At 34.8% G+C, this 25,601-nt stretch overlaps 1 protein-coding gene across 6 annotated transcripts in view; it reads right to left on the reverse strand.

Moving 5' to 3' along the window:
• The window catches only part of ADGRB3 (adhesion G protein-coupled receptor B3), a 466,435-nt gene that overhangs the window by 219,906 nt on the left and 220,928 nt on the right, over positions 1–25,601 (reverse strand). For all 6 annotated transcript variants that reach the window (XM_040598982.1, XM_040598983.1, XM_040598984.1 and 3 more), the window contains 3 exons: positions 18,626–18,820; positions 12,213–12,281; positions 8,253–8,361 (listed from right to left, as the gene is read on the reverse strand). In XM_040598982.1, the coding sequence (XP_040454916.1) occupies positions 8,253–8,361; positions 12,213–12,281; positions 18,626–18,820 (373 nt within the window). The remainder of the gene's footprint in view (positions 1–8,252; positions 8,362–12,212; positions 12,282–18,625; positions 18,821–25,601) is intronic.

Here is a 25,601-nt window from a genome sequence, read left to right on the forward strand (position 1 = left end):
GACCAGCCCTAGCTGATGTACCACCAGATGATGGCTGGGCATTCATGCTGACTGCCTTACAGGGATACAAAATCCCAGAATGAGTCACCTGCTCGTGCAGAATTGCATCTTGTTATCAGACTGTAACACTCTGGTGGTGCCTCCCCTGTTTGACAGGAGGACTGTATTGTCTGGCATATCTTGACACTATACTTCACTGAATATGATTGTTGCCTCTTGGGCACTACCTTACTATGAAATGATAATACTCCCTGTGTGTGCATTTACCCCATTAACTCAAAGCTATCACCAGAGACTCTTAATTTCTATCCCCTTAAGCCTCATTCTACTTAGAAATTGTTGGAAGTTACCTTAATATGCAGCTGTCCAAGGCAAAGAAGTAAACAAACTCAGATAATTCATTTCTCAGGGCAACACTTAAGTGCACCTGTCTAAAAATGGCCTGTCATTAACTGGATGATTCCTTTAGAAAACATCAGCTTTTAATTGTTCATGTAGGAAGGGGCCTATAAACAGAATGATTCAGAAAAGAGTTTACAGAGGTAGAAATTTAGAAATTATGTAAGAATCTAAGACACATATACTTAAATGCTGTTAAAAGCTATTTCCACAAATGGGCTGCAGGCACTGCTTTCTGTTTCAGTTGGAGGCATTTTTTTATTTTTTTTTAATTAGACTGAAGCCTGGATATCTGTACATTTTATAGCTTCCATTTCTTTAGAACCCTTTACTCTACTGTATCCTACTTAATATAAGGTAGTGAAGGGAAACACTTTAGATTATTCCATTTTCCTGTAGAACTGTTTAAAAATACTGAACGGTTAATTTATTTAACTTTTCCTTTAACAATAATTAATAAATTGCATACACAAAACTAACTATTGAATTATGACTATTACTTAGAATATAGCCATAGGATTAAGTTAGATTTTTATCTATATTTGTGAAGATTGTTTGCTAAAGATTCATTCAGCCATTCCCCTGATATTAGTAATTTTTAATCTTAAGTAACTGAGAGCCATATTTCCTTTGGATCCCTGAGCATGCAGTTTAGAAAAGAGAGGAAGAAATCTGCTCTTTTATGCACTGTTCACAGCTAAGTTTCCAGGGAATGTGAATCATTTAATAAGCTTATTTGATATTGAGAAAGAAATATGAGCTCTTGATCATGTACAGGCACTAAATCAGACACTGTGATGAGCTACACCTTCAAAATATATGTGCAGTTTTACTCCTTTAATCAGTGGAGAAAGCTTGAGTGTTCTGAAAGCCAACATACTGATCTGATCAAGAAATTGCTGAGGCTGCTGTGAAGGAAATAATATAAATATATATATAGGTGAAGCAGAAGTATATAAGGGTATAAAAAAATTCCAATTCACCTCTCTGTAGTTTTCCTATTCTTTTGTCTATTTTTCTCTGTTCCTTCTGGTAGTTTTTACCGACCAGACGATTGTTACATACGGTTTGAGCAAATGAAGAATATAGAAACAGGAGAGTGGAGTGACACTGGCTGTGTATGAATCTTGGGAGTTGAAGGAGTTTTTGAGGAGTGAAGAAAGAAGTGTGACAGATGCCCACTTTCACATTAACAAAGCATCTGCTCAGCAGGCAGGGTAAAGGTTTGGGGCAGGAAAGACTGATGAGCTACATCTGAAGAAGTGCAATATTAGACAATGAAAATGGGCAAAAGTATATATAGCAAAATTACGTATTAATATAAAAGAAAAAATTGTTAGCTGAATATTGCTGACCTTGGTGTATATTTTATTAGTTATTCAAAAGCTAGGTAGAAATCTGAAGAGAATATAAGTGCTCTATGAATTAAAGGGGACTTGGTTTTTCTATCTATTAGGAATGCGTTTCATTGCAAAACATGCATTGACTTATTTTTTTCCTTGTGAAAATTTGTTCTTGACAAAATCAACCATAATTATATTAATCATTACAAAGGTATTGTACATCACATGATATAAGCACATCAACAATGATATACCACAAGGAATGATTCCTGATCATCTGCTTAAAAATAACAAGTGGAATCCACACAGTGGTTCCTTAAAAGTGAAAGCTGTACCCTTAAATTTTTCTTTGTGAAAACACGGGGCATTCTGGAATAACTTGATGGAAACAGGAGAGAAATCTGTATGGCTATTTTGGGTCATTCTATGGAATTTCCATTTTCATTTGTCTGACAGATATGACTTTCTTTCTATTGGGAGAAAATGTTGAAATTTTACCAGCTGAATTTTTATTCACCACAATTATCCACTTTAAAATTCACAGTACTGTGCTTTAGCACTACACAGCCTCAGAACAAGCAGTAATTTCAGTACAAATTAATTCTGAGTATATGTGAATGCAGTTATTAAAATAGTTTTTTCCAAACTGAAAATTTCAGACATGTTCTTTACACTTTTTGATGAGTTATTATCAATGCTGTGGCTTTTTTTCTGTATCTTTAATATATTACAAAAAAGACCCTTTCAAACATTAAAACAAATTCAGTCCCTTGGTATACTTTAAGCTGGTATGATATTTATGATATATAAGAGAGAATCTTGAGTGCTGCATTTAAGATACACATCACTAACTCTGACAAAAAACAAACAAACAAACAATAAGCAGACTAGACAGATGCTATTAGGATATGTAAACAAGTCATATAATGTGGAGAGGCTTTGTGAGATTATGAACAGGATCTACAGTTTAGAAGGCCTAAAAATCTTACTTGGGAAAAGGTGAATGAACCCACAGTAACGGACAGAAATCCAGCTTGCTCATTTTCTAGTTCTAGCTCAGGTGTACCGTTGCTAGTGTCTTACAGCTAGAGTAGGTACGTCTTCTGAAAGCTCCTTTGGTCACTAAAATTCCTACATACCTCTAGCTAGGACTGGAAAATTTTAAGATACACTCCACAAGCCTACAGGATTATTTAACCTTTTGGTGCAAATTTCATGGATATGAACATGGAATGGAAGATTGAAGGGGGAACAAGAAAGTATGCAAAAACATAAAACAATGGACACTTTTAAAATAATTTTCTCCCCTACGGCATCCTAGACTGTCTGTGAAGGCAGAAATTAGACTTTGTTCTCTGCCAATATTTATAAAGCTTATCTAAGCAGATCAGTGTGAAGTCTTAAATTCTATGTTAATTACTATACTGGGTCAGATTACTCATCAGAGTACCAGTGTTGTAGTAGCCATTTTTAAGTAGAGAGATAACAGATAGAAGCTGATTTATGCATGGAAGCATGGCTTGGACCTCTTCATTTTTTTATATAATATTCATCACAGCTAGCTGCATTCACCACATAGATATCTACTTGTTTTTATTTTAATCCTCTTAAAACCTTGGCCTCTTGTTTATTCAGAATTAAAAGTGCTAATGGATAGTTTAGTTAAGAATCTTCACTTTTCCTGTGAGCAAGATTTAACAGAAATGTCAGCCTAGTTTCTCTTTTCATTCACTTTTCAGTTGCGTACGTCTAGTCCCTTTTTAACAATTTGTTGTCAAATATCTATTCTAATAATTCCAATTCTCAATGGTTTTTTTGGTTGTTTGTTTTTGTGTGGTTGGGTTTTTTTTGTTGTTTGTTTGGTTTTTTTGCTTTTATCATGCAGCTCTGAACCTCTGTGTGTCCACAGGTTTTATTTACTCACAGCGTAGCACTCCTCTTTGTTTTAGATGACATGAATCATTCAAGCCTAAGCTAGTGACTAGGCTGTTTTTATAGCCAGCGGAAGAACTTCCAGAAGGCAACCAATGCCCTTACTTTAGATATCTGAGGTGGTATGAATTGCGCTCCTGGGCAGTAGTTTGTCTTGACTATAAAAGAAGCTTTGGGTGACTTTGACAAACTGTGTGATGCTTAGAGGAAGTAAAATGAATCCCAACCATGTAATCTCAACTGAAAAGAGCATTGGAAATGATGGTTACTGAAAATTAAAAGAAAATTCTGTGTTTTCTTTAGACTGCTCTTTTTGCACACTAATCCTGTTGTTCTTTTCTAAGCTTTGCTGAAAAATGACCATGGCATTTTACTAAATTATTTTAGAACCCTACATTATGTATGGTTTGAACTACTCCCTCTTACATGCTTTGTCACACTGAATTTAATTTGTCAGTGGATACCCTCTTCTTTTCATTTTGCTATAACCCCTGGAGACCTTCAGTTTTTCATGTCTTTGACTAGACTAAATAACTTTGTGTTATCTGCACATTTTAAAACATTACTGGTCACTTGAACAACAGTATTCATAAATTAACATTATTAACAATTAATCATTAACAAAAAGTGGCTTTTATCGTGCTGAAAATTCTTTTTGTTTTCTGCCAGTTCCAAATAACATCCACGAAAACACACTGCAATTCAAAAAAATTGATGTTCTCATTGATATCTTTTAAAAGCTTGATTTTTGGCAAGAAAGACTTCTTTAAGCATTTTTTTTTTCACAGCTGCTCTTAAGGAAATTTATTTGGTAAGAGGGAAAATTTTCCTTTAAAAAGAATTTTAATCTGCCATAGAAATATGTATCTCCTGATACTGCTCTCTATTTCCAGTTCCACATTGCACCTATACCTTTAAAGACAGTTATGCTTATGGTACTCCAGTCTTCCAGTCTAGCAATTTTTTTTTAATTAAAGGATGAATATTTCTTGATAGCAGTTCAGCCACCTTTTAGTACATTTCTTCAGAACTGTTAATGGCTTACTGCGATAGACTCCCAAATCAGCCAAAGCTCTGAGGTAGATCTGTGTAGACCTTCATCTCTCCTCAAAAGTTCAAAAGGCTGTGAAAAGCCAAGATCAATTCTTTGATCTAAATCAGGAACTCATCTTTTAAAACAGAGAAAAGTGAAAGCAAGTAGTTAACACAGAATGGTTATATGGTTTAAAAGCTTTTCTCCCACTGCATGTTTTATCCTTGCAGGTGGGTCTCTGCTTTCAGCTAGTTCAGGGACTCCGAGTGGTAGTAAAAGCTCCTGTTTTTTCACACTATCCTTTTCCTGTGCCTGCTCAGCTGGTCCTAAGGAGGAGGAGGAAGAAGAAGAGAAGGAGCAGGATGAGGAAGGAGGTTTCTACCTCCTATCAGAGGCTCTTATTTTAGCTAATCATTTCTTAAAGGAATATAATATAGAACTGAGAGCACACACATGAAACAAATACCATCTGTCCCAGCCATGCATGATGAAAGCAAATTATTACTTTTACATTTGTCAAGTTTTTCATAGCATATTCCCTACCCTTGAGAGAAGAGCTAAAAGGAGATGGGCCTTGCTTTAATACAAATGCATTTGATTTGACTGAGCTGCCTAAACAAGCACCAAAACACAGATATTGGATCTGGATTTGGAACCAGTCTCTGATGTTTTGTTCAGAAGCAATAAAGAATTTGAGTTAAACGCCACCACACTGAAAAGTTTTATGGTTGTATGGCAACTGTCCTTATGGACCTTCTTAGCTACTTTCAAATGTATAATAATGTGGCTTGGTATAGCCCACCATATAGTTAAGGTAACTTTAATTGCTTCCCATGTGTCATGAGCTGAGAATGTGCAATGGACAGTCATCGCAGTGTGGCTGTTGTGTAGTAACTTGTTAAATCACAATTACTTGCTTCTGTGTCTTGAAAGAATGAGAAAATAAAATTCCATCTGCGAAGGATCTCAGGAGATTAGCATAACTGTCAAACACAATTAGATGTTCAAATTCTATATGGACCACTATAGTGCCATTCAATTAGAAATGAGCTTGTAAACTGAAATTTGTAGAAGGAAAGCAAGCACTCTGCAATACTGTGAAATTTGCTACAGAAAAGGGTTTTTTTTCTGACAAGAAGCTGCAGTTCATCTTTAGTACTGAATCCTTTTTCTCATATATCTGAAAACAGGTGATTCTAAAATGAAAATACATCAAAAGGCATTTCAAGTATCTGAAGATGCTGAGGGAATATTTTATAGTTAAAAACCTATGGAATAACTATTGGATAGTTGTGCTTAAAGATGAATATATAAAAGTTGGACCTCCTTTCTGCATATATCTGCCTCCTGCATGGAATTCATTTGATGACTTAAATGACAAGATTGTTATTACCACTTATAAACAAGCCCTTACACATTTTGAAACTCTTTTTGGAACAGTAGAATTAATGCTAAGACAAGACAACAATAACTGTATAGTTAATTGCTCTCACTTGAGATCAACATAAATGTTCCCTAAATTCCAAGTACATCAACCCTCTGAGGATAACTCACCAAAACAGAATTGTTGCAGAACCTTCCTTGTTTGTGAAAATAAGAAATTAGTCCTTGCTGATTACAACCTCAAGTCCCCATCTCACCATGTCACCTGAGCTCAAATATTCTGGTCAGTAAGTGACCCTGTACTTTTTTGATGGTTGACCAAGAAAAGAGAGGACAAACTCATGCCAGTATGTCAAGGCACAGAGCTAGGTAGTCAGAATAAATACATTTTACTTTTCTCATTTTGTTTCTATTCCTTTGACGGTTATACTGTTAAGAACAGACCTACTCCTGAGCACATAAAAATATCTTCCATGTGGGAAGAGAAAGATAATCAAAAGAAAGTCTGTTAAGATTATGCAGTTATCTAGGCTAGCCAGTGCACAGCACGTTTTCTGATTCAATTGGAAAGTTGTTGCTGTTTCCCATTTGAAGACATGAATATGTAAACACACAGATTATTTGAATGCATCTTCTTAAAACATTTTGCAGTGGGGTTTTTTTGCACGTTTTTAGAGGACAAACAGATCAGAATGCAGTACAACATGCCAAGCAGCACAGGCTCTGCTCTTTAAATAAATTCATCTTTTTATTTTGTCATAAAAATGTCAAGGAACAAGCATTTTAAGAAAGATACGTTTCTTTATAAATTTTTGCAGGGTCTAGCATAATGAAGGACTGACAACTGGAAGAAGCTTTAAGTGGTACTACAGTGCAAACAGTAAACAACAGAAATAATAAATCACTGGTTAAAAGCTAAAGTTCCCCATACTGCCTACTGAAATGTTTAAAAAAATCTTAAGACTGCCAGTGTTCTTTTTGGTGATTTTTTTGACGTATCTCCAATACAAGGCTGTGCCTTACAGGGGCTAGTGTTCACAGTCCTGTCAGTCTAGATATGAACTGGACAACAATAATAAATATTTATTATTGCACAGCAAGTTACATTTTCAATAGGGACATTCCAATAATTTCCCTGCTTTATTCTCCCTCTAATTTATAAATGACCATATCTTCTAAGGAGTTCTAATGACTTGCTGAAGAACTGACTGACATATAGATGCAGGAAGACGCTAACTGAAGATCTGAAAGAATGTATTGACAACAGAAGTTTTGCTATCAGACAAACATATATTTTGAATTTGTTCATTACATACAACTACCTAATACTTTCCTGTCATTATAAAAGTTTGGCTATAGAAAGTAAATTGAATAAGGAAGATACTAAGCAAAGACTAAATACTTAGAAAAGAGCTTTTCAAACTCCTGTTTTTGGTTGAATTGTTAATAAAATGCTGGGGTATTGCAGAAGCGTTTACCAGGAAGTGGAATTCAATTGCTAAGCATCTTCATATTTGATGTTTGTTATTATTTGATTATATTGCCTGGCAACTCTCCAATGCTGAAAACAAAGTTTGAAAAATAAATCTGAATAAAATTTTGAAGCTGTCACACATAGCAAAAACTAATGTAAGAATCCATAGGCTTAAATTATTTTGGCAACTATTAGATTTTTTTTAAAATTACTGCTTATCTGTCTATGCTGATTATTATCACATCATAGCATGTGCAAAGACTGTTCTTTGGGAGAACAGAATATTAAAAGAGACACTGTCAACAAATTTAACATTTCTCAAGCTACTAAGGATATCATTAATTTCTTAATTAGCATGATTTTCTAAATTACCATTTGAAAAAACGTATCGTGGAAATGCTATAATATATACCTACAGTTCATAGTATTCTGGTAAGTATTTTCTGAATTTTATTTAGAGTCTGAAACTGCATTTAGATCTTAAGATACGATTATAAAGAAGTCCCACGTGTAAGGCATACCAAGTGTGTTAAACCAGAGAGGAGATAATCAAGGAACAGAGACAATCTGGAGGAGGAGGAGCAGCCCAATCTGGATCTTGATAGAAGCAGCAACTCTATAGTATATACTTGCAATTTCTGATTTTCAATAGGTCATAAATTTGATAGAAGAAATTCCTATTTCTTACCTACATTTCCAGTCATTAGGTATGAATTCTGAAAGTCCATCATTCCCATTCCAACAATGTGTATAAAATCTTCAATCACCTGCATTAACTCCACTGAGCCCGGATAGATCTAACAAAGGAAGGTCAGACATGCCATTAACTATATCAAAATCTACTATGATCCCAAAACCATAAAAAAATTGTTATATTCAACAAATAATGATGCATCATTAAAAAAAAAGAAAAAAAAAGGATCAAAACGGTTATTAAAAAGCTTTAAAACTTTGCTTGTATCATATACATTAAAAATAATTTTTGGTTTTCATGGCCTGTTATGAACAGGACAATTTTCAGTAATAGAGTACTTTGCAATAGAAAAAGAATAGATGACCTGTTAAGGTGTTTTTTAGTTTGTATCAGTGAGATCTCCAAATTTCACTTTATGAGCAACATTCAATTCATTCTTTCCACTACTGGGTCTAAAGACTCTAAAACATGTCTATAGAGACTATAAATTCCAGCGTGCTGTGCTCCATCTTCATCATGCTTTATCTGTCTAGATCCATAGCTTCTCAGCTCAGGACAGAGAATTTCACGATGTGCTTTGTCTTCTACATGGATCTTTTTTATAAAAGGTAGGGCAGCAATACCATTTTTATGAAGATTTTGTTGTGACATTTATGATCTTAAAAGGTTGCAAACACTGCTTCAGGTGAAGGAGACAACTTCCATTTTACTAATGATGAGTTACTGAGGTACTAAGTCTGGGTTTTGCATCCATCTCGTTCATAACACACATACTCACAGATTATGTACTAATAAATTTCAGTGAAAATATTTTTTCACCCTATTTCTTGCACATAAAATTTTATAGTAATAGCTTCAGCAGAAACTGTTGAACAGTCAGTGTTATAGAGGTACTCTTCATTTTTATAAATCTGAAGTACTGATTAATCAATAGGATGCAAACAGATGGTGATGAAGAACATGCAGAATAGCTCCTGTGTTTTGAAACACCAGTATAAACTTGTGTGTTGTGGACTTGGTTTCCTGCGTGCAGTGCTTTACATCAGCTCTTAACAAAAGGCAAGTATTAAAGTGAGCGCAGTTTATCTGAATGCTATATAACCTGTAATTAATGGTATAAACTGCTGGAATTTAGTCTAGAAAAAAAGATGTGCTGAGGCATTGCAGCTGTATACTTGCTAGAAAGTCAGAAACTTGCTGACAGTGAGTAAGATTCTCTTTCCAGCAAAGAATCCAGAAAACAGGCTAACAGATCTATATTAACAGTTGCTGCAGAGTTCAAGAAAACCGTGACAGCTGGCAAAAAATGTTGGTTAGGCTGCCCCTTGGTTTGCAATGTTTCATTACAAAAAAAATCGTCAGCTGAGTGGCTGAACTGGAAACAGTCACCTTTTACTTTTTTTTTTAATGAGTCAGTAGTGTTTGCACAAGATTGTATTTGCAGCACATAATGACTTGCACACATTCTTTTCAAGTTTGATTCCTACCTTGATTTTGACATAAAAACTAAAAAAGTATTTGCACAGGATGCAGTAATTTCAGATAATATTTTTTCTGTTTTAAAATCCAATTATATTTAAACATAACTTTTCAGTCTTTTTATCCAAAATATGATAGAAAAGAGTATTTTGTATAGGAAAGTGCTTTTTTATTTTCAATAGTGAAAGAAAAGAACCTTTGGAGTCTAGTTCACCCCTCCTAGCCAGTATGAAGAATGACTTGCTTCAATAGTTTCTTGGAGAATGGTCATGTAACTGCCTAAAAGCAGTAACATGACCAGCGGTATGGTCTCTTCAGGTGTCATAACTCAGTAGTCAAAGATTTAGTGAATTCCCTAGCTTTGTCACCAGGCAGCTATTGCGCCGCTACTCCTGCATTCAGCTCATCTTGGTGCTTGCTTGTGTTCCTGCCTGCCCACCAGTGCTGTACTCAGGTCTGCAAGACAATGAATTACCAGGTAGAAAGAAGGAGCTACAGAAAAGTAGAAATAACTTGTCTCCTCTCCCTTTTTCAACACCACTTCTTTTACCAGCAGCAATGAGGGTACTATATATTTGTTGTTCCCTCTTTCACATTCACATTTTCATCATTTCCTCTTAGGCGTTGTCATCCCCTGATCTTCATAGGACAGATGGTGAACATGGCATGGATAAGGTAGAAGGTAGAAGGCAGGGTGGAGGTAGAAGAAGACAAGGCTGATAACATAAGGAGTGGTATCCTGTCAGTTCATTAGTTGGGCTAAAATAGTAGTTTAATATTGGTTCAAATAATGTTGGTGCTGTTTATAGAAACTGCCCACATGCATGTGATTTTGCTGCTGCCATCCACCACCACTAAGGGAAATGACATTGTCTATTTTTGTAGCTGGCTGTTACACAAAGCAACAGAAAAACAGTGAAAGAAAAATATGATTTCTGGCTAAATTACAATGGGTCAGCTGCAGCAAGTTATGTCTACTGCAAGGTTTGTATTGGTAGTGAAAAGTTCTAATCTTCCCTTTCTTAGTCTTAAAGATGAGCTTACAAAAATGAAGTTAAATAGCTTCAAAGACCTTTAAACACCTGGTGATTTATTAAGAACTATATTAAAAGTAAACGAATTTCAAGTATCTATATAACACAGTGGCAACGACCATACAAGAGCAGACCAAAAATCTATGTAAGCTGTCTTCTTGCCTTTGATAGTGGCAAATAGCAGATGTTGAAGAAAGAGTATAAAGGGGCATGCACACAGTGATATTTCTTTTGGAATTTTTGCCCAGCCTTTAGCACTTTTTTTGCCAAAGGACTTCCCTAAGCAAAAATGGGGTCTTTCATTTAACAGTCCGGTATTGACTTTTCTTTCATTAATTTGTCTATTTACTTTTTTGACTTGTGTACATTCAGCAGCAAGAAATTCTGCAACCTGACCTTCTGTAGAGGAAGTATCTCCTTGTATCCATTCTGAATCTGCCACTATATGAGGTCCTTTAGTTATTTTACAAGAATAGATAGTGAATAGATTAATCATTCCTGCATGACACTCTCCAATCCACTCCTGATTTTAAAATCTATCGCACATAACTGCAGTTGACACTTTTTCATACTGAAATAACTTGCTTTTTTTAATCGTTCTTCAGATAGAAATATTTTCCTGCCTTTGACTACCTCCATAATTTTTTCTCTGTACATAATTATCTGTTCATCCTCATTCTCACTGATATTTGTATCTGAATAAATTTGATAGTTCTATGGTCATGTTCATGAACAAAAATATTAACATTGCCCTATAATGTTCTTGGTATAAACATGTAGGAAATACTTATACCAAAGAAAAAAATAGTTTTAATTTGAATTTTAAATTCTTTTATTATAAATTTATTGGGCTTTTAGACTTTACTGTTTTATAAAGTGCTATCATCATATCTAATTTATGCCAGAAATTTGTCAGTCTTAATGATCACAAATGTTATCCTAAATACAATCTTTTAAAAAAGGTCTACTGTTTAAATTTCTGTAAGTTGTTTGGTGGTGTCATCTGAGTTCTTTAGGTGAGTTCTGATGTCTTCTAACAAAAGCATCATTGCACCTAACCTTTATTAGCATTTATAAGCTTTTGTATGTAGTTCATTAAAACATCAAAAGCAAAGACATAATGAATAATCCCATGGAAAGCAATGAAAATCTGTTCATCAAGAGAATTGCCTTATATTCTTCATAGAATTTTAATCTAAAGAATTCACCAGTGGGTCCTGAAATTCCTCCTTTTTGAAAAGGATCAGTTATTTCCAAAACATTGTCTCACTTAGGATTTCCTTTCACCCAGCAGGGTATATGTTTAACCTGATTTTTAAAACCATACAGTCCACTTTGTCATGACTTACTGAAATAACGCGTGGTTTCTGATGCAGTGAATGTCATAATACAAATAGCTTCCAATTTATTAAATTGGTGAGTTACAGAATGCAAATCTTACCTGTTGTGCATCTTCCCATTTCTCCTTGTTTTCTTCATCTAAGAGGTTACTAATGATTTGAAAGAAGTTCTGAAAAATCAGTTAAAGACAAATTAAAATTATTTTCAATAGCATAAACTGTTATATCCTTAACTTGATATTAAGAAAGTTTTTCCTTTATTACAGATGCAGTTCTGCAGTCTATTTTCTTGCAGTTGAAGAGATGAGGTAACAAAATAATATATTAGACTGGTAAACGAACACATATATTTTATGGTTAGTTGTTAATTTCTGGCTATATAATCAGATTTCATACTACTACTTTGTATAAAACAAGAACTGTTCTAAAGTTGCCAAACTTCTAAATGTGACGGTGTTCTATTTTCAAGTTGCTCTCATTACAGAAACTAGACAATTATCTATTTTGCTAATAACCAAAGTACACTAAGAAAACACCAGACTCATGATCACTAATGTCTATTCAAAACATGAAAATGATGTTTAATGATCATAAATAGGAAATACAAGTGTATTTCATTGGTAAATGCTGTGTGAAACCAGGTGCATCTTATTTTTAAACATTACATTTGCCTCTGTCCTTTTAGTAATTTCAACAGAAACTGAATAATTAATTTCTGTTTCATTGACCTTAAACTGTTAATTTATTTATCTTATTTTCCTATTCATTTAACTATAAGGAAAAAAAAGCAAGCAAAAGCCTGGGTGTTTAGCTTTTAAATCACACATTTTAAAAATCACTTTATTCCAAGTGCTTGTGGAGAACTCTCTAATTTTGTCTGCTCTATCTACCAATTTGTATTCTCAACTTTGTCTTTAATTAGTGCAGTCTGTTCTCAGGTCTGTATCACTTTTTGTGCAGAATGTCGGTTTTTTCTACAGCCTGCCAATTACATTTTATCTGTTCCTTCATAAAAGATAGATGTAGTTTCCACTGACCTTAGCTGAAGAGTGCAATTAAGATACTTGCAACTTCTAAAAAATCTCTAAGTGGAATATCAACCATAGGAACCTATCAAAACTTGAATTAATGGTCATTCCCTCACCTGCACTTACATTTTAGCCATTTTGGGGAGCTAAATAGGGCTTAAATAAGGTTTAAGTACAAAGTAACTTTAACTCACTCTTAATGAAAGTACAAAGCATTCAAATCCATGGCAAGAAGCAGAAATGAAAGCAGAAATAACTTCCACTCTTAGTGTATTATGGATTCAGTGGTTGTGCTTTAAATGACATTAATTTCAAAATATGAGATGTCACAGACAGTTTAGGTGTCTCACAACCATGTAAGTAAATCATTGTAGGATACAAAATTGAATAAAATTTTTGTAAGCTGTTTTTACATGAAAACTATTTTTACATAAAAATGTTTTTATCTGTTTATTCTGGTAACACTAACTACTTGACAAATGAGAGGATCATCTTTGCCTCATATTAGGAAGTTACTTACGTTAACCATAAAATTTACACAGATAAAAATTACTTTAACTTGGCAAACTTCATATAGAGGTGTCTGACACTTAGGTGAACTTGGGCAAAATAGTCCCGTACATTAATGAGAGTACAATTCTTCTCTCACTGAAGTCAGTAGCAAAATATCTATAAGCTTCAGTAATGCAAAACTTCATGAAAAGAAAGGAAATGGCTCAGCAAGCTCCTGTGAAAATGACAAGTATACATTTGGACAGGATGATGGGGATTAAAGACAGGACATAAAAGAAAAATGTTCTCATGGTTTGATCCAATTTGCAGTGATACAGAAGGGAAATTTCCCGTCAAGCTGAACATAAAAAGAGGAAAATGTAGCTACATATTGCTTATATACTAAGAATAAATTTAATCTCTTTCAGGTATTCAGTAGCAAAATAAAACATAATGAAAAGTTACAGTTAGTATTCATTACAAAGGATTTGTCAGTTTAACCAGGTTGGAAAATCATAATTGCATAAATGCAACTTCAACTAGGAAATACGTACTGCTTTATTGGTCCCTCAAGTAAAATATACTATACTGACCAAAGCAGTTTCATGGCAGTATAACCACATCTACTCTAGGACATTATGATTTTGGCAAAGAGTTCTACTAGGCAGAGGCAGCCTTTGGGGGTATTTGCCTGAGGAAAACACTTTTTAAAACATGATAGTTCTGCATTCTTCCAGTGTAATACTGTGTAGAAGCAGTGGACAGAAATTTTAGCTCACTCAAACTTGTTAGGGTGCCATCAGCAGTCTAACTGCAGCAGCATGGAGCTCAGTGTGGGACAATTTATCATACTAAGGAGCTGGTTCAAAGCTGGTTTTGCACTACATTGCAGCCACCAATTCCTCTGCAGAAACAGTCTAAGCCTTAATTACAAAAGTATCCATGTCCGTGTAATGAGATCTATCTGAGACTAGCCTAGATTGCCTGAAAAACACTCAGGAGTTATAAATGTTTCTTGCAGATGACAAATTACATGGTTTTGCTAGTAATGTTATGTGTTCATCATATTTAATTTTTATTTCAGTTATGGGAAAGCACTAAAATCACCAATAATTAACAGAAATATATGTGACAAGCTTATAAACAATCCTAGACTCAAGCACAAACAAAAGATGAGCAGTACTGTTTTAATACATACTTTGTATTTGCCAATAAACCATATATGATGTATATAAATGAAGTGACAAGAATATCTTACTTCTTGAGATCTTTTTTTTTTGTTCTGTTTCTATCCCTGGTTGATGTCATATTTATGGTAGAAGTGGAGGCTGAGATGTATGAAGACTTTTCAGTCAGCAATACCAGTGGTTTGTGAATTAAACAGATAAACGATTAAATGGCTTTGCTGCTTCCATAATGAACAGATATTTTGCACTCCAATAAATGTGTCAGGGGAATAGGGATTAAAAAGTCTTTCATCTACTTTGACTATTCTCTTGTTCATTGCATTCATGCTGCAAGAAACAACACTGCCCTTTAGTAAAATGATTGACAGATATGAAGGCTAAATTTTAGAAGCATTATGGATGTGATTTGGTGGTATTACTGCAGTAAACACTGGACCTCCCTGTAGAATCAAGCTCCTTCCTTTCATAGTGGGGTTTACGTATTACTGAACTGGCCACTGTAGAAAATGTGACAGCCACAGCCAAATTTTGAAGTCCTTTATTTTTGTCCAGGCTTTTGCCAGTTACAGTCAGGAATGGACAATTATGTTTTCCTAATTTAATTTCCTTCCTTTCAATCTTTTTCTTTTGTGATACAATGGCTGCAGTTCTCTGTTCCAGTTCAAATTCTTTGACCCTCTCTGCAGGCATAAAGCTGTCGTAAATCCTTTTATACAGCTAGAGAAGAATTTCTCCCTAGGACGAATTAATGGATAGCCTTAAGTCACCTCCACTTTTGGACTTCAGCATAGGGAGGGGGTGTGTGTGTAAGGCGGAAGGTGGAGGGGGGAAAGCATTGGGCAATCCTGTTAATCCCTGACTGACAGCAATGGTCCCTGTGGCTAATATAAATGGGATTATAGTGCTCTAACTTCTGTGGGGAGAAACCTTGTTTTCTGTTGGTTGCTGGATCAGGGGACTGTATATTTTGCCATCCTGTCCTGAAAGGTAGTTCTTTTCCTGCCATTCTGTCCTTAGAAGGTAGCTCAAGAACTCTTAGACCACTTCTGGAAAGTGTTTCAAAATGTTGCTTACATTATACCTATTTAAAATTTTAATTATTTTCCATGTAGAATCCTTTTTACACAAGTAATAGCACAGTGGCCATCTCATAGCCTCAGTATACCTACACAGTGTGTTTTAAAGTAATTTCAATATTAAGAGAAAGACATTTTATTGTAGAAGAATTGCATGACTCTTGTATTCTGCTATTTCTGCTACTGTACTGCTGTTTTCAGCCACTAACGCAGAATACTGTCCATGTTGTTTAACTGCCCCATACATCGTTATTTTTCTTCCTGACACTGTATAGCTATGTATACATAAATATTATTGCAATGAAGATTAAAATATTCAGAAAGAAAAACAGTCACATATATAATAAATAACTTGGCACTAGACATGCATGCTTTAAAAAATTTTGGTTTGCTCTTAGTATCTGTCTGCCTAAACAAAGTGGCATTTTCTATGCAGCACATCAGTCAGTGGCATCTTTGTTTTGCAGTAATTAGCCTGAAATTTTCAAAGTTCATCTCACTTTTCTGTTTGTTCTTTTTGCTATGGAGTCTCTGAAACACATGTTTTGCACTGGTAACGATATAAGCCAGACATTACAGGCAGTTGAGGGACTATCGAGATAGATGGAATGTATAAGAAAAAAATATACCCACACAATAGACACTTTTCTCAGTTTTAATGGAAGATGGAATGTTATTTTTGTATGGACCTTAAAAAATTATATTACCCATAATTCATGGGTAATAATTTCTGACATCATGTGAAATGATAAACTATGACTTTCAGGGATTTTAAGCCTCACTCATGCTTTTCTGATAATTTCTTTAAACCAATAACTCAACACTTAAGAAAAACTACTCTTTACCTAGTGAAAAAATTGAATAGAATTAGAACACCACACAGAGTTTCCTCAGAGAGAACAATTTCAGTATTTTTGTGCAAATTAGTTTCACTTTACCTCTTTGTCACTTTGATGATGGACTAGAAAGTATGAAAATGTGTGATAGAGAAAATAAAAATTAAATATAATCCTCCAGAGTATGGTAGCATATGACATATGTTTACATATGGGAAAATCATGGTTTCTCAGGAATTGACAGTAAAATTTAAATTGATGTTACTGAGCGAGGATTTCATTTTATATCAGCAGAAGTCAGTAACAGGAACATTGCTTAATATATCCTCTGTGCAAAACATATGCTTAATTCTGATTTAACTTACTTTTCTGAACACTGCATTGCCTTTTTAATTTTACCTTAGATTGCAATTTGGTTTTTTTCAGAATTTGTTTGTTTTGTTTGAATTTCAGTGCCTTTTTTTTTCCAGCTGGGATTTGAGAGCTCTTGGTATTTAGGCATCTAAAACCTAAAATATAGTTATTTCTTTGGTTTGAGAAATCCTTTCTTATTTCCTTCACAATATGGCTTACCAATTTTTGCCTTTTCCCATTTCTTCACTTCAAAATGATTAGTCAAAAATTAATAAAATAGTACTAATCGTTTTGCCAAGTTCTGCCAGAATACTATTAACAAATTTTGGAAACAGCTCTACATTGCTGAAGTGAACAGAACTTTTGGCACTGTCATTAGTGGGAAAAGAATCAAGTTCTAATGTATGTAAATTGCAAATGACCTTATCTGCTAAGCTCATGAACAAAATCACTTGTGTCAAGCAGTTTCTCAAGGCTGGTTCTACCAAAGATTTCTATAGTTTGTGAACCATGAAAAAGTCACATTGGGCTATCAGATCACTGAGTATGTGAAAATATTTCAGAAGAAATTTTGTCTTTATTGTAGAAGTTATTTTTATCTGTACACAGAAAAACAAGAAACCTGAAAATATAATAGAAAGCTTTTGAAAACCTAACTCTGGAAAAATTGTCTTTTCCAAGATGCTTCCATTTATCTGCATACATATATTCCAAAGTGTATTTATAATCTATGCTTACCTTTACACAAACAAATATGTACACATGACCTGCATTAATAACTTCATTAGTTATTTATGAATGATCATGAAAGTTTTTCATAAATAATACATACATCTACCTTCTTACAATTCTTTTTCAGTAGATCTACAGTTTTTGAAGAGTCTAAAATTCTCAGATATAGATGGAACAAATATCCTCATCTAGAAGCCTTGAGAAATTTTTATTTGAATGAACATTACACAATAAGTTGTGCAGCCCATTATATAGAACTAATTACCGTGGGTTTCGTTCTGAAAATATTTTAATTGGCCTCTTGCACAAGAAGAGTTAAACTAACACGTGAAGTAGAAAATTCATATCAAATGTACTATCCATCACTCCTGTGCACTTTTAATGAGCTTTATTTATTTGAACTGATGAAGAAGCAATGCCAGAATTACATAACTAAACACTGTGGATAGATTTTGAACTGAAGTGAACTAGAACAAACAACACTAGTGAATGGCTTAGTGCAATAAAAACAACTAAGACCAACACATCCCTATCAATCAAACCAAACGCTGAAAGAGAAAAATACTGAAATAAATGTTACAAAGAAAGAATTGCACATTTTTCACTTGCTGCGCTGTTTTGGATATTTGTCTCATTAAATGTATCTGAGCCTTTTCCTATTTTACAATTGTTTCATAGTTTTATGTGAACAATGTTTATTTTTATTATTCAGAAGGTTTAGTTATCTCAGTGGTTAAAGTGGGTGACATGCAGTATACTGACATAAATGCCCATCAATTGAAACATTACCCTTACAATGTTTCTCTTACCTGCACCCCATCAGATGCAGGGATATAACTTGCTCTTTTAAATGTGTCTGTAACATTTCTGAGAATTTCCACAGAAATCAGAAGGTCCCCTGCATAAAAATTTTTCCTCTGAGTTAAATCCAGTAGTGTCTTGGTTACTTGGGACATACCATCACCAGCCAACATCCTCTGTCCCTTGGCAAGGTGCTCTTTAATCTGTTTCAGAAAAACAAAATTAATATCAGAACCTACTCTACTGAGAAAAAGGTATGATAAATTCTAAACATAGCCAAAAATATTGAATATTAAAGCTTTTTATATTAAATATGAAAGCCATTATACAAAAGTTCTTCCTGTTAGGGAGAAGACAAAATAGTAGACTATGATGACAGCATTGTTATGTTTATCAGAGAATCACGGACTTCATACTGAAAGATTCTGAAGTTGTCGTATTTCACCCCTTTGCTTCTCTTTGGACCAATAATTTCTCAGCATCCATGTTACCAAAGGAACTCCACGGGTTGGACTGCAGCTTTAATCTCTGCTATAATGGAGCAAGGAACTAGTTGTCCTCAGAGGAACAGCTGCACAACCACTGCTGCCACTCATTAAAAAACTCAAAGCTCTGAAAGGGGGAAATGGTAAGGAAGTCCTTCTTACAATCTGGTTTACCATAGGAAAGTATACTCTTCGTCTCTGCCAGCCCAGAACGGCTAGTTAATAGAAGAGTGATGGTAGTTAATACAAGTGGAAGCTGATTATGGTGCTCTCTTCTGTAGTACTAACAAAACAAAGATGTTAACTTGGAAAAATCCTGTTCTTTTTTTCAACAAATTCAAGTTAAATTGTGAATTGCTCCTGTGTATCAACCAAGAGAGCATACTTTAGCTGTAGCTCTCCCAGCAGATCTGTACAGTGATAAAGGTAATCCAAAATGTATATACTGGTAGAAGAATCCTTAGAAGATGAACTTGTGGATCTGATTAATTCTTAAAGCTGACTCTGCATCCCAGGAAGATGCATAGTGTAGCACAAATATGTCAAAAGGCCAGCCAAGGCTAAAAAAAGTGCATGGCTTAAACAATCTATTTTTAAATATGCATATGAATTTATGTATACAAACACAAGTTCTTCCAAATTGATGCTAATTTGAAGAAAAGATAAATGACCTGAGACAGATGTCACTCTAAGCAGGAGGGCTGAAGAGAAAATTCTGCGCAGCTGGCAACCAAAATGCTGACACCATGTCTGTAAGTGTATCTCCAATTGCTTTACAACTTGGCCTTACTACTGACATAGAGAGGGAAGCATAACTAATGTAACATAATGTGATGAAGTAGAAGGAAGAGTGTAAAGATACTTTTTGTCACTTCCAGATCTCCCCAGCCACTTTGTGTGGATATATGGGGGTTGATTAAAAACAAACAAATAAAAGGATAGAATATATAGTAAAAAGAGTAAATAAATTAAAGGGGTTCAAAATAACTTTTATGAAAGCAATTAAAAAAAAATCAACCATCCTCTGACATTAGTGATCTAAATAGGGTTATTTTCATGCTTCTGCACCACGTTTTGGTTACATTCTCAAGCAGTCATGCATTGAAACACAGCTGGGCCTGGTGAAAGTGGCTGCTTTGAGTTGTATCTATGGTCTTAAGTCGTCTTATAGCAGCTGGGGATTGTTATGGACCACAACAGGCTTGTCCAAACCACTTAAGACTTGGAAGAAGACATGCCTGCTGCAGCATGGACAAGTAAGTGAGTCTACTCTATACCATGAGTACAGAGGTACAAGCACAATTATATGATCAAATATTTTCAACAAAAAATTTCAGTGAGAACTGAGGCAGTTAAATGGAATTTTTTAACAAATACTTCAGCAGAAATATCTCCCTCAGTCTTTAGAATACTGTAATAAGTATTTAGGCAAGAAGCTTGCTTCCAGAAATCCTTTTCCACAGATTCTATTGATTTTAGAAGGAAGCTTTGAAAGTAATCTTGTTGGAAAATAACTGAAGAAAAAGGTGAGAATGGAAGAAAATTCATTTGACTAAATTCAGGGATCTGATACTATATACATAACATTATAAACTACTTTCTTGGGAGGAAACAAAAACAAACAGCAATTTGATCTATGATTTTTTCCTGTGAAATGTTGCCATTTGCCTCATCCGCTCTTGTGTCTGGATAGCAAATTAAAAGAGCCTCAGCTAGCACAGTAACACAGAGAAGCAGAACTTTTGCTGAAACTCATCCACCTGTTCATTGACCCCTAGAGTGTATTTCCAGATCTTGAGGATTAACAATGTTCAGTGCATCTTCAGTCAAGCCCAAAAGACATACAACATAAAAGACAGTCCATAAAGCTGAACTCCCAGATCTAACATGTGCCTCAGGATTTACCATGGGAAAGGCATCACACAACTTGAAGTAGAGCTTAAGATATAACAAAGATGTTCTTTTAATTCTAGTAAGACCAGCAAAGTGATCAGTCCTCATAAAAACTCTACTGTGCATTTATGCTTCTATAAAACACTGGTAGGAAAGCTGTCAAACTATTTAGCATGCTATTTTATCTTGCATTTTTTCGCTTCCTTTTGCTTCATCTGTATGTTCACCTACCCATTTGTTTTTCCATGCTCCTGTTAGATTTAAATTCACATTTTAAAGATGGCAGGGGCCAATTTGTTGTTGGAGCCTTGGTCTCAGTGGCTTTTGGAATGCAAATAATAAGTTAAAATTATACTAATTTTGACTGGTCTTTAGGCTTTTGAGCAAATGAAGTTCTGTTTCAGTGAAAACTTTTACAGATCTCTAGCAACAGCAGCGGGAGCTGTAGTATACCCTTTAATGCTTCAGCAAGACATTTTGAACACTTTTGTATGCAATGATAAAAAAGGTCTAGGAAGTGCTCACAATGCCACAGGACTAAATTATTACACCTACTTCAGAAGTAGCCAGAGTTGTGGTAAAGGTCGTTTAAAATACCTCAGAATTATTGGCTTTTAGATTACAGCTCAATTTGGACATATTTTTTTTTTTCTTAAACAGCATACCCAGAAAGCCCAGCTTCCTAGCACAAGTACCCTTCCTCCTGTGGGCCATACCACTCATACACAGCCTCACGAACACCTTTTCATCATCCTCGCAAGCTCCAGCCCAGAAATTCCTTTCCCTGATCCTGAGCTACCCCTCCAAGTCCACACTGCCTTCAGTTAGACTGGCAGAATAGCCTTAGAAATAGCATAACAAAACAGAAGTTTGCAATGTATTTAGGTAAGGAAAGTGGGTGAAAATCAGAATTAATTAGTAGAAAGTTTCAACTACAGACTGTCAAGCAATGTGCAGGGCGGGGTAAGAATTAGCAGACTTATATTATCAGTGTATTACATAACGTATTTTCTTGTAAGACAGCCTACAGCTCCTAAACACAACTTTAAAATCATAGCCCATTCAGTCTGATGTAAACTGGTGCAACACTATTAAAACCAGTAAAGATGTCCAGATTAATGTGAGCTGAACATAGCGGATTATTTGCACAGCTACCACAAGAATCTTTCAGTGTGAAAATATAGAATATACTCATCAGTAGTTAGTTTATTGTCTTTCGCAACATACTGCTTATTTTCTATGCTGCAGTCACTGTGATATGCGTTCTCCAAGAAAGCAATTTTGGCCACCACTTTAGGTCCTTGTAGTTCTCTGTGAAGGTCATTTTTTAGTGGTCTTACAGACAGGCTCATTAAAAATAAAGTTTATGAGCCGAGAGATAGTGAAATGAAGCAGCTGTTAAAGTGATACTTCAGTTGTCAGCCCAACCTCTAGCTGCCTGCAGTATATGGCTGCATACTTGAAAAATTACTGAAATGTTTAACTGGACTTTGACTCTGGGTCCAACTACCTTTGTCCCTCAATTTATCAGAAAGTATGATATAATAAAAATGCCTCTTTACAAAGTCAGAGCTCCTAGGTCTCCAGCATTGGAGTATAAATTTATTACTGCACAATAATTATTGCAAACTTAGCAGCTAGACATGGTTTAAAAGGACAGAAAACAATGAACCCTCAAGAAACCTATAAAAGGTTGAAAAGAATGATTAATTTGAAGAGTAAGTATACCACCATCCTTTTTTCATTATTTTTTAAGATTATATTGGATTCATGGCCAGGTATTACTAATGATGTGATTAATACATTTTATGGTAGTGGGGACTGTAAGAACCTGAATTAGGAAGCCTTATATAGAAATGAGGAAAGATAGTTTGAAATAAAAATACATCCTGAAAACAACTGTACTAGAAATCTAAAAGCTCTTGAAGAGTGTTGATTCCCCTAAACAACAACCCAGAGCACCTGAAATCTTGAATTCTCTGAATCACATCACATGACCTCTGTGGCTCCTAGTCTTGAGGCTGGAATTAATATTACTACCCCACCCTCACCCCAAAATAAATATTAATTAATGATTTTGCACTACACTTACTTTTGTAGTTACCAGCATTGAGGTCCGTGAAGGTTGGAACCAAAATGCTGAAGTCTGTGTGCTTAAAGTTAGGCACATAAATTAGAAAGGCAGAAAATATATTGTTGGCAGATGAAATATTCCCATAGGTATAATCCTGCACTGAACTAACTCATGCGGCACGATGATATTTAAACTGTAATGTGATGTCATTGTGAGAAAGCCCTTCCTATCAGGTTTAAGAAAAACATATTTACAGGGTGGTTTTTTCTGATTATCAGCAGACAGTCCTTTAACTATTTTAGCACAAACTTGAGAAGTTTCATTTACTTCCCCTTAATACAATTAATTATTTACAATTTCTTTATTTTCAGGCTGTCTCAGTGCTCAAAAATATTATTTCATGCATCTTTTAAAAGAAACAGAGTAAGGTCTAAAGATGCTATAAAATAAAGGTCTAAACAGCTATACATGTTCAGGTATGTGTTGAGTATTTATAACCTAATGTCATATACGAGCCTTTTTCCTTTCTATACATTCAATACTTTATGAAGGAGATTGCTAAAGCAACACAAAATAATTTTCCACTTTGTCATCAGTGAAATTAGTAGTCTCAATCTAGATTGTGATAAAACACTAATAATAGAACACTTTCTGCAGACAGGAAGGCAGTCATATACTTCCTTTGTTTATAACAGAAAAGGGAGAAAGTAATTTGTATCCATTGTGTCAAGGAAGATTAAGGATATCTATTAAGGAATACTTTTCAGCTGTAAAAGAAATTATAAGACAGAGTTTACCTGAAGAGACTACACAGTATTCCATGTTGGAGACCTTAGTAACAGTCAAGAAAAACAAAATCCTGGAATAACACAAATATAGCTGATCCTCATGGGAGAGAAGTTTGGGATGGATGATCTCATGAATTTCTTTACAGTTCTATAATTCTGTAATGGGTCTCTGCAAATATTCTGGAACCCAAACTAAAGCCTCCTGTAATTTACCCCAACTACAAATGACAAATTTTGAGGAGTGCCCTGAACTGAACTTCTATCTTCCTGCATTTATCCACTGTTATGGTGTCCAATCTGCCGCACCAAGTTTCTGCAGATACTGTGCCTCAGTCTTCCTCTGTGCACTCAGCATAAATCACTGCATATCTGTGCTATAAGGAGCTTATCCTAAATTTACATTGATGAAAAGAAAAATTAGGATTGTTTCACTCTATACAGTTATCCCTCTGTCATAGAATTCCAGATTTTCTCCAGGTAAAATATGCCTCAAAACAGGGATTTGTTTTTAGAGAAAAGGAGCCATCTTAATCACACAGAATCCTATGTTGTTCTAGACATCCATCACAGGCAAACCGAATTTCTGTACAGATGCCAGAGAAATCGTATGTGCCATTCTATATGTGATGAGGTGTACTGAAGAATCTTTGGAAAAAATCATCTCCTATCTGTGGAAGTTTAACATGTTTTTAGAAAGTGAACATTTTAACAGATTAGAATGTGTTAGGAGAATGTGAACAGCTCAGAGGGATGCTTGGTTCTTTCTGTACCCTCTTTCACAAGAACTCCTATTATTTTGCTCAAGAGATATTTTTTTTTGCCACTTCAACCTGTTCCAAAATTCTTTTTTTAACAACATCATCAACAATATTGTCACTCATTCCAGTCCTTGAGATATAACCACCAAATAGGTGACAAAGTCATTATAATGTTTCAGTATTTCGATATCTGCGTGGATTCAATAAAACATCTTAACAGACATTTTCAATAGATTAGACTGCTCTTCAGTAGAGTAACAAATGGCTCTAGGAATAAGAAATGAATAATCACTAAGGAGAACATTTCTTTGAGGCTTGTGTGTTTTCTTTCTTCTTATCACTGTGTTTGTTGACCAGGACTTCTATTATTATTTTAAGTACTGCTATTAAATGCTTCAATTATCTGTGATTAAATCCTACTCACGTTGGTATGCTGTGTGAGAGATCTTGTTGTTGTTACTGTTGTTTCCTTTTTTAACCAGAGGGCATGTCTTCAACATTTGTGTAATCTATGTATAATGCAACATGACAAGAGCAAGAGTTTAAAGGAAAAAGAGAATGAGAACTCTGAGAGGGTTGTTTTCATTCTATGACAGACATAACACTGCTTGAGGTAAAGTCTCATGGCTCTCCATACTGACTGAATGGCTGAGGGTCACAAAGGGACTTATTACAAATGGCTTATCTTTCTTTTTTTAAGGAACATGGTCATCCTGGTAAGTATTTGTCTCTAAAACACAAAGCTCTGATTAACCGGTTCAATTTATGTTTATCTGATTTTAACCAATTTCTGTATTTACTTGAATTTATGTTTCTATTCATTCATTCCAATGACACTCACTTCTGTTTGCAGGACAAACCTGAATGGTTTCTTCAAGGAAATCAGCATTACTGCAGAGCCCTGATATCTGCATGGGACTGCTGCATTAAGTAACAGGCAACAGAAAAATCCTTTGCGCCTCATATACTTAACAAATCTGAGCTTA

Source organism: Falco naumanni, chromosome 6 (assembly GCF_017639655.2).
Source record: "Falco naumanni isolate bFalNau1 chromosome 6, bFalNau1.pat, whole genome shotgun sequence".
Classification (NCBI taxonomy): domain Eukaryota; kingdom Metazoa; phylum Chordata; class Aves; order Falconiformes; family Falconidae; genus Falco; species Falco naumanni.